The sequence below is a fragment of the Bidens hawaiensis genome, unplaced genomic scaffold (assembly GCF_021521415.1).
Source record: "Bidens hawaiensis isolate Kalapana, Puna unplaced genomic scaffold, B.hawaiensis_p1.1 tig00018568_1, whole genome shotgun sequence".
Classification (NCBI taxonomy): domain Eukaryota; kingdom Viridiplantae; phylum Streptophyta; class Magnoliopsida; order Asterales; family Asteraceae; genus Bidens; species Bidens hawaiensis.
The window spans coordinates 68,318-78,622 of NW_027492810.1; the positions used below are offsets into that span (position 1 = coordinate 68,318).

General features: G+C 38.8%; 2 protein-coding genes across 2 annotated transcripts; one reads left to right on the top strand and one right to left on the bottom strand.

Annotated features, from left to right (window-relative positions):
* Nucleotides 1–1,051: 1,051 nt before the first annotated feature.
* LOC143556372 (V-type proton ATPase subunit d2) lies at nt 1,052–8,487 on the top strand. The gene is made up of 10 exons (XM_077045708.1): nt 1,052–1,292; nt 6,776–6,896; nt 6,999–7,106; nt 7,189–7,291; nt 7,381–7,461; nt 7,544–7,629; nt 7,718–7,777; nt 7,864–7,912; nt 8,000–8,134; nt 8,231–8,487. Exons 1-10 carry the CDS (start codon nt 1,112–1,114, stop codon nt 8,360–8,362), a joined length of 1,056 nt encoding a protein of 351 aa, XP_076901823.1. The 5' UTR covers nt 1,052–1,111; the 3' UTR covers nt 8,363–8,487.
* A 529-nt stretch (nt 8,488–9,016) lies between these two features.
* Nucleotides 9,017–10,305, bottom strand: LOC143556373 (pectate lyase-like; the record flags this gene model as incomplete). The annotated part of the gene is made up of 2 exons (XM_077045709.1): nt 9,017–9,571; nt 9,649–10,305. Coding segments are annotated over 2 exons (1,122 nt in total), but the record flags the coding sequence as incomplete, so codon positions are not given.

The window sequence follows — 10,305 nt, forward strand, 5'->3', positions numbered from 1 at the left end:
TTTCTATTTAAAGCCCAATCTTTTTTTCGCCTAGGCCAACAAAATTAATGATTATTGGAGATGGTCTTGCCAATAATCCATCAACTCCCAACCAAATACAACAGTCAGCTTTAGAGGTGGACATAAAACCCCGTTCCAAACATGACTCTGTGTATCGGACCTAGACCCAGTCCTACCTGACACGCAGGTATGAACCATGTTTCAGTTTCTCCCCAGAACCGTACCGACCATAAAAATCCGGCAAACCTGATTATGATTATACTCAGAACTTGGGATGAGCATGGTACCGGACCGGTACCGATCGGTCCCGATCCCGAAAATCCCTAATTCTTGGTACCGGTACGGGACCAGGATTATACTGGTACCGGAGGTAAAAAATCAGGAAATACCGGCACCGTACCATACCGATCCTGATCCCGAAAATCCCTAATTCTTGGTACCGGTACGGGACTGGGATTATACTGGTACCGGAGGTAAAAAATCAGGAAATACCGGCACCGTACCATACCGATCCCGAACTTAAAACTTTGGTACCGATTCGGTACCAACGGTAGCAAATCGGTACCGAAATCGGTCCCGATTTTGCTCATCCCTACTCAGAACCGATGATTAGAGGTGCATAAACAGTTTATTTTCAGGAACCGAAACTGTGATAGTCAGCAAAAGTCAAAACCGGGTCGGGTAGGAACCGGTTCCGGGTAGAGTCGGTATTTGACCGGGTTTTCCGGATTATTTTTGAGTTTTGAGCGGGTATTTCCAATCCCGGTTCCGCACGTGTCCGGATCGATTCTGGTTCCGAGGAGAAGTCTAATACCAGGTTATACCAGCGGTTAAAGTACCGGTAGGAACCGGTTTCAGTCGGGTCCTAAACTTTCTTATCAGCCCACCTCTAAACAAGCCCATTATTACTGGCAACAATTTGGGTCACAAAGCCCATTATTATTAACGCGCCACGTAATCACCGATCCATCCATCCACAAACCACGATTCAATCCATAATAATAATAATAATAATAATAATAACCTCTCTTCATTTGATCTGATCTCCATTGTTAATTCAATCCAATTGAATTCAACTGATCTGTTTGAATCAATCAATCAATCGGAGAGGATGTACGGATTCGAAGCGATGACGTTCAACATCCACGGCGGATACCTTGAAGCAATCGTCCGAGGCCACAGATCTGGTTTATTAACCGCTGCTGATTACAATAACCTCTGCCAGTGTGAAACCCTAGATGATATTAAGATGCATCTCACTGCTACTGAATACGGTCCTTATCTTCAAAACGGTATATCTATATCTATATCTATATATATTATTATATTCACTGTGTACCTAATTAGTTAGGTCAATTATTATGTGGAGTTAGAGATCAATTGTTCTGATTGAAATTATTTGATGCAAAATTTATATAGCAATTTAGTATTAATAATTCAGTAATCAGTATACTCTCCTACCATTAATAAGTTAACATTTTGCAACTTACAAAACACTAATAATCATAGCAAGTAGGAACTGTGTACCTATATAGATCCTTAATTTGATCTGATATTCTAACCAGTTAACGCGGAAAAATATCAGATATCGGTCGAGCTCGACTGGTATTTGAGATATCGGTTATTTTAATATCGTGAAGAATTTATAAATATATATATATAGCAATTTAATACTAATAATAATTCAGTATTATCTCGTCCTACCATTAACTAATTAACCTTTTGCAACTTGCAAAAGGAAAACGCTAATAATCGTAGCAAGTAGGAACTGATGCCGATTAAGACTTAAAACATTGATATTGGGAATATCGGTGATATATCAGTCAATATTGCCAATATTACTGATACCGATATTCTAAGCAGTTAACGCGGAAAGTATTGAATATTGGTTGAGGACTGGTATTTGAGATATCGGTTATTTTAATATTATGAAGAATTTATGTATATAGTAATTTAATACTAATAATTCATTATACTCTTCTACTATGAATAAATTAACCTTTTGTAACTTGCAAAACACTAATAATCGTAGCAAGTTGGAACTGATTAAGACTTAAAACACTAACGTTGAACATTAAAAGTTGATAATTAAGACTTTAAAACTCTGATATCGGGAATATCGGTGATATATCGGTCCAATATCGCCGATATTATCGGTACCGATATACAGACCGATATTTAACATAAGCACCGATAACCGAGATACCACCGATAATGACTGCATTGCTAGCGACTTCTGCAACCATGATATGGAATTCTAGATCAATTTTAATTTGATCTGATTGCAAGAGTTTAATGCAATTATGAGAATTATCAAGTGGTTCATGATAATCTGATTTAGGGGTGCTCAACGAATCGAGTTTGAATATTCGATTTATTCGAATTGAATTATTCGACTTTTGAAACTTTGAAGCTGGATTCGAATTCGAAATTCGATTTGATTTATGAATGAAGTTCGAATTCGAATGGATTCGATTCGAAATCAGTTTTAAAAAATATAATTTTAATTCCAATTTCAAAACCATTACAAATTAAGAGTTTTTTAACAATAAAAATCACAAGTCTATAAACAAATAAATCACACAAAGTTGTAGCATCCTAAATATTCAAAGTGAGAACGTCCAAGTACATTAATTAATAACCAAAATGATGAACTTTCACCTTTTAGTCTTTGAACTTAAAAGAGATGTAATTTATTTTTAAAAATGTGTATATTTATAATAAAAATAAAATGTATTATTTGAATTCGAATTGAATCGGATTTAAAAACATAAGTTCGATTACCAATTCGAATTTGAACCGAATCGAATGTGAATAGTTGAAAATCGAATTTTGAGATCCTCGAGTCCGATTCAAATACTGGGCACTCCTAATCTGATTGCTTAGGGAGCTTAGTTTGCGCAAAGAACCAAGATCAGTCACACTGTTTTAATGTAGACTAAATTAAATGCTCTTCTATAAAGAAACTGGTACCTGGGTTGATGCAGTTTCGGAAGCGATCAATGGCTCGAGAGACTTATGATTAACAAAGACGAATAAACGAACCAAAGGTTCAAAGAACAATGTTCTTATTATATCAAACTTAATAAAAAACTAATAATCTAAACAACCTTGATCCCTATTTATACTAAACATGGAAAAAGATAAACTAGGAAACGAGATAACATTAAAATAATAAAAGATATTAAAAATCAAAATTCAAATAAAGAGATTTGCATCATACTCCCCGTCTTCGAAAAAACTCGACCTCGAGTTTTGTCTTCGAAACAAAGCCACCCGGATCAAAAGGAACATCAACTCGATGCTTATTTATCAACACCATTACCCACCCAATTTGTTCGACTTTACGGGTCGTCTCACCCGACTGTAAACTCGTACCGCCTAGGTCTACCGGGTTTCCGGTTCTCCCCACCTCTATCTCCCCGTCTTCGGAAAAGACTCGTCCTCGAGTCTTGAGAACGTCGAAAAATTCATTGACTACCTGAGATAAAAGACCGGCTCCGTTGTTCTTTTTCATGGACAACTTGAAAATCTTTAAAAGAAAACTTGAAAATATCAAAGGCAATCCACCGGGTTCAAAAGGAAAATCAACCCGATTCTTATTAAGTATCATCACGACCCACCTAAACATTTCAACTTCAGGTTTCATCTCATGCCTCTCATGATCCAGATTAGCATCTTTATTTTGTGACACCACTTGATTTGAAAAACCACCACCCATGGAATAAATAAAAGGACTTAAAAGACATTGCTGTAGAGTAGTTTTTTCTACGTGGTTTTCACATAATTTTCGATGCATGGGCCTTAAATTCTCAATTAATGTACCCTTCATATCAATATGAAGATCCTTATTATTAAAACCTGACATACTTTCCTTCATTTGAATATTTTTTCCATTTTGAAAGTCCGTAATTATCGGTTGATTAGCCCAATCACCATTAAGTTGAAATCCCGAAAATTGAGGGTCAATAAACGAATCCAGATCTTTTGGTGAGAAATATGGACTGTCAATATAGGAAGCCGGAATACCAGTCCCTACCGTCGGAATTACCCCGGACGGAGTTTGAGACCCAATACCAACAGCTCCACCGTCGGAACCATTGTTGGAACACCACCATCAGCCAACATATGAGTTGGCGTACCACCGTTAATGGTCGTTTCTCTCCTTAAAACCGCATATATTGGTTCGTTTTCTTGAACAGTAATTCAGCTAACATCTTGCACAAACGAATATTCTTCCTCATCGAAATCACTTCCGCCTTCATCAAACTTAGGCTCATCTTGCGACTCGCCCTCGTGACAGATCGGTCCGTTGAACCGAGGTGGGTGATAGTTAAACGAATGCTCCTCTCCGTCATCACCTTCGTCCCAGACGACGGTGCTCGACTCGGTTTCCGCCTTACGCATCTCTCGTTGCAACTTGAGATCGCGGACTCGTTTTCGGAGTCGTTTGATCTCCTCAAGATCTCGAACTCGTTGTCGGAGTCGTTTAATCTCTTCAAGATCGCGGACTCGTTGTCGGAGTCGTTCGATCTTAAGATCCCGCGGATCGGGATGGATTCCACTGCTGTCTCTCGAGGCGACTCTGCTAGTAGAATACCAATCTCTACCGTGGGCATGTGAATCAAACATACTTCTGTCGTTGCCTCTGGCGGCGAATCTACGAGCAAGAAAGTATTCATCCTCACGTCGAGCCATTTGATAACCAAAAGCTCTGATACCAACTGATGCAGTTTCGGAAGCGATCAATGGCTCGAGAGACTCATGATTAGGGGTGGCAACCTTGACCCAAACCATTCCAAATGGGTCAATTTGGGTTGTTTTAAAATTCAAATGGGTTGATTTGGGTTATAGGTTTTAATTAAATGGGTCAAAATGGGTCACTTGAAATTCCACATTCTTATTTTTGGGTCAAAATGGGTTGACAAATTTAACTACATGGGTCGATGTGGGTTAGTGTCTTAAGGAAAAGTGACATGTTTGGGTTGAAACGGGTTTTAGATTGGAACGATATCGGTTTAGGTTTCGGCTCGGATCAGCTTTCGTGCCGACACGAGTTTTAGCACTGGACGGGTTGGGTTTCGGTTTCTTTCGAGTTTTCGCACTAGACGGGTCGATTAAGGTTTTTGATTCGTTTTCGTCGACATTTCGATTTCGGTTAATTTGTCGGGTTTTTTTTTTTTTTGATGAACGAGGATAACGGCGAAAATATTTTAGTTTTTTTACCTTTTTCGTTATTCGTTTATATTTTGAGTTATGATTTTTTATTTGTTTTTTTTGAGGGATTTTGATCTTAAAGAAACCATCAAAAAATATTCAAAAAAATTAATAAAAAAATCATAACTCAAAAAATAAAACAAAAACAAAAAATGTAAAAAAAACTAAAACGTTTCGTCCGTTGTCCTCGTTCAAAAAAAAATCGACAAATTAACCGAAACTGAAAAGTCGACAACAACGGAACAAAAACATGCTGAAACAAGCTGTTAAGTGATGAAAAGAACTGAATAATCGCAAAAGCAAGCTGTTAAGTGCTGAAACGAGCTATTAGATGCTGAAACAAACTGAAAAATCGCTTAAACGAGCTGTTACGCGATGAAACGAACTGAAAAATCGCTTAAACGAGCTGTTACGCGCTGAAACGAACTGAAAAATCGCTTAAACGAGCTGTTACGCGCTGAAACGAACTGAAAAGTCGCTTAAACGAGCTGTTGCGCGCTGAAAAACGAGCTGCTACGCGCTGAAACGGACTGAAAAATCGCTTAAACGAGCTGTTGCGCGCTGAAACGAACTGAAAAATCGCTTAAACGAGCCGTTACGCGCTGAAACGAAATGAAAAATCACTTAAACGAGTTTTGACCCGTTCCAACCTTGACCCGTTTAACCCGAACCTGTTGACCCTAACCCGTTCCGACCCGAACCAAAACAACCCTTTTTTAAGTGACCCGTTTCGACTCTAACCCGTTTCGACCCTAACCCGTTCCGACCCATGACCCGTTTCGACCCAACCCAACCCATTTGCCACCTCTACTCATGATTAACAAAGACGAATAAACAAACCAAAGGTTCAAAGAACAATGTTCTTATTATATCAAACTTAATCAAAAACTAATAATCTAAACAACCTTGATCCCTATTTATACTAAACATGGAAAAAGATAAACTAGGAAACGAGATAACATAAAAATAATAAAAGATATTAAAAATCAAAATTCAAATAAAGAGATTTGCATCATGGGTAGTCTAGATGTGCATTCACTTTTATATGCTCCCGAGTCCCTCCTAGAAATGAACCTAATTTTTGCATGAATTGAAAGTGTTTTAGCAACTTTTTTCCATGTCTTCGATGATACGTATTTTCTTCACTCAAGATCACATTGGGACTTTATGATAAATTTTACTGAGGGGCTGTTTAGGAGGCTACCTCTGAATCGGTAAGAGGTAGAGTGTGTTTGGTTAATGAAGCTTCTTAATGGTTAAGTTTTAGAGACATGCTGGATGATCTCTTAATCAGTTATGCTTCTTAAATCTTAATGATTCAGCACAAGATTGCCAAACAGCCCCGAAATGAGTTTTTGTGTGTAAAATGTTACAGGAAATGTGTCTTGTCAACTCTTGTTTGGTTTTAGTTCACAAAGACTAAAATATCTATGCATAAATCAGTTTTAAGTTCTTTAATTGTACAAGAATGAAATGTTTTTACAGAATCAACTGATGGCTCACTATTATAAAGATGATGTTATTTTTTTGCGATAATTTTTTCTTTTTTTTTACGCAGAGCCTTCACCATTGCATACCACTACAATTGTAGAGAAATGCACCCTTAAGCTGGTTGATGAGTATAAACACATGTTATGCCAAGCCACTGAGCCTTTGTCAACCTTCTTAGAGTACATAACGTATGCTGTTTTACTTCACTCTTTTAAAGATGCACTTTTTCTTCATTACTAAGATTGATTAATCTTAATTTACCGGGACTACCTTTTCTGTTGCTCTTACAGATATGGTCACATGATTGATAATGTTGTCCTGATTGTTACTGGAACTTTGCATGAACGAGATGTTCAAGAACTGTTAGAGAAATGCCATCCTCTGGGAATGTTTGACAGGTAAGTTTTTTCTTTTTCAAAACATTTTTCATTTGTTGCTGCAAATGCTGATATGGTATTATCTTTCTGTTTGTTTCTTCAGCATCGCCACCCTGGCAGTTGCTCAGAACATGCGCGAGCTTTATCGGCTCGTGCTTGTTGACACACCACTTGCTCCATACTTCTCTGAGTGCATCACATCCGAGGTATATTACTATATTATATATGATTATTTTGAATTAGTCAATTTTAAATAAATAAATAGCATAGCAATAAGCAAATATATCATACGCAGGATTTGGATGATATGAACATTGAGATTATGAGAAATACACTTTACAAGGCCTATCTTGAGGACTTCTACCGGTTTTGCCAGGTCAGCATTTGTTAGTTTTATTGGAATCTGCAAGTATCTTCCTAAATTTATGTTCTAACTTCTAACATTAATCCTTAAACAGAAACTAGGCGGCGCGACTGCGGAAATTATGTCTGATCTTCTAGCATTTGAGGCCGACAGGAGAGCTGTTAATATCACAATAAACAGGTACTGCAAATATGTGTAAATTTGCAATTCAAATAAATAAATTTAGCTAAAACCGGAACATGTCAAATCATGTGTTTTGTGTATGCAGTATTGGAACCGAGCTTACTCGAGATGACCGCAGGAAACTGTATTCTAGTTTCGGTTTACTGTAAGTATGGATTTACTAGTTAGAGATTTTTTTATTAATCTTATTATTTACGTAAAAGTTTTTGTCTTCCGTTTCGTTTAAAATAGTTACCCTTATGGCCATGAGGAACTTGCTATTTGTGAAGACATAGATCAGGTATATATGCTTTATTCATTACATTATCCTATGAGGGGTAGAATGGTAAATTACCAGTCTCACCGAGTTCAAAAACATCACTTGTAGGTTCGTGGTGTGATGGAGAAGTACCCTCCGTATCAACCGATATTCTCCAAACTGTCATACGGAGAGAGCCAGATGCTCGATAAGGCGTTTTATGAAGAGGAAGTTAAACGACTCTGCCTATCTTTTGAGCAGCAGGTTACTCTTTTATTAAATTAATTATTATACTCATTAAAACTACTTTATTTCACAAATTTCTTATATTGATATTGGTCTTCGTGTACAAACACACAGTTCCACTATGGCGTGTTCTTCGCATACATGCGACTGAAGGAGCAGGAAATCAGGAACTTAATGTGGATATCCGAGTGCGTGGCTCAGAACCAGAAATCCCGAGTTCACGACAGTGTCGTTTTTATATTTTAAATGGGATGCGTCTCAACGTTTATGTATATTCACTTGCTTGCTGCTTTTCCATGGCGTCGCGTGCAAATTTTCACTGAATAAGGTTATTTATCTTGTATGTTATGTTATACTTTGGGATTACATTGAACCTTATGGTATGTAATTTGAATTTGTTAATTCTTTAATAAGGACTATTGTTTGGTTGTTAGCAGTGTTGTAAAAATCGCTAGTCGGGCGGTGGGGTGGAGACTAGCGATTAATCGGGATTAATCAGATTTGACTTTAATGCATAATTTTTAATTATATATATAAACGCACACATTTTTATATGTAATTTTCAGTTTTATACATACACAAACATATTTTGGCTGGAATCTCGCTTGAATCCGCTAGTTTATCCTGAAATCTCGTGCTGAACCACTGATTTTGGTCGAAATCTCGCTGGAAACCGTTGATTTTGGTCGGAATCTTGCCCGAAACTGCCGATTTTGGCCGGATTTGACTGGAAACCTACGATTTTGGCTGGATTTGACCACTAACCGATTAATTGGTTGACTAGCCTTAAATTAATCAGTGAAGTGGGGACTAGCGGTTAATCGGAGATTAATCGGTGACTAGTCGGGATTTTTGCAACACTAGTTGTTGGTATGATAGACTTGTGACACTTTCACATGTGAAAATATAGAAATGAAAAGACATAAAAATTAGAATGATTTGAATATTGGTTGTTAGCTGAATCCTAAACAGCAAAAAGGAAACAAACATTTAACAGGGTAATCCTACTCTGCACCCTAGTGCAGCACCGGCGAAGTTGGTGAGCTCGTGAACCTTATGAGCCGGTTCGGGTCTCATCAACGGGTAGCCCTTGTACTGCTTGGCCCAATGCGGGTTGCCTGAATTAACAAAGAATGCTCCATTCAGCATCAGATCTCCTTCTGATCTCCATGTCCATTTACTCCATTCTTCTTTCTTAGCTTGATTTCTGTGAGTCACCTCCTTGGCGGCACCGTGTTCGGCCTTGTACCGGTTCCCCTGGCTGATGATCGTGGCGCCTCTCGCACCACCAATCGCGTAGCACTTCCACATTGTGTAATCGTTGTTCACCACGTGAACGAATCCCCACCGCACCGCTGGTAACCGTTGCGTTAGTCCTTTCCCGAAATGGTTGTAAGCGATTGTGATTCTCATGTTTTCGTCGGGTTTTTCGTCGCTTGCACCGAATAGCAAAGCCTGGAATTCAAAACCGAATTTGAGTTTATGAAAAGGAAAGAATTAAGGGTTTTGAATTAGGGTTACGATTTACGAACCTTATCGTGTCGGACGAAGTGATTATTTGAAATCGTTATGTCGGTGGAACGGGCGACAACGTCGATTAGTCCATCGTATGAGCCCGCGAACGAGCAATGGTCGATCCATATATCCGAAGACCCGAACACGCAAATGGCGTCCCCGTCACTTGCGCCTCTCACACCAACATGATGAGCGGAAGATCGGATCAAGCCACCCTTAGCGGGCGTGATATCATACATGTGGATGTTGAATATTATGACATTTCGAATGTGTTGTAACATAATTCCGGCCCCACCCGCAATGTGGATATGAAACCCCCGACCGTCTATGGTCTTGTGGCTAGCGAAAATGAGCTCGCGTTGGAGCTTGATGTTCATGTGGCGGGAGAAAATGATCCAAAGTGGTTCATGTTGGAGGACTGCGTGGCGGAGGGTGCCTGGAGGGGGGTTGATCACGTCATTGTCGGACGGGTTAGTGACCACGTAGACTTTGCCGCCTTTGCCGCCAATAGTGTTGTGGCCGAAGCCTTGAACACAACTTGCTATCTTCTGGCGGTTATCGGCCCATTTGGGGTCGCATCGCCAGCATTTGTCAATTAAGTTACGCGGTATGCACGGACCCCTATGTTTCTTATGCCTTGCAAGCTCCCTCCGGTCGCTTATGGTTTCACTACA

What these genes read in the sequence shown, in the direction of transcription:
- LOC143556372 (XM_077045708.1), top strand. Translation starts at nt 1,112, where the DNA reads ATGTACGGATTCGAAGCGATGACGTTCAACATCCACGGCGGATACCTT. An exon ending in CCTCTGGGAATGTTTGACAG is followed by an intron (nt 7,107 to 7,188) that starts GTAAGTTTTTTC and finishes TTGTTTCTTCAG; the next exon opens with CATCGCCACCCTGGCAGTTG. An exon ending in ACTTCTACCGGTTTTGCCAG is followed by an intron (nt 7,462 to 7,543) that starts GTCAGCATTTGT and finishes ATCCTTAAACAG; the next exon opens with AAACTAGGCGGCGCGACTGC.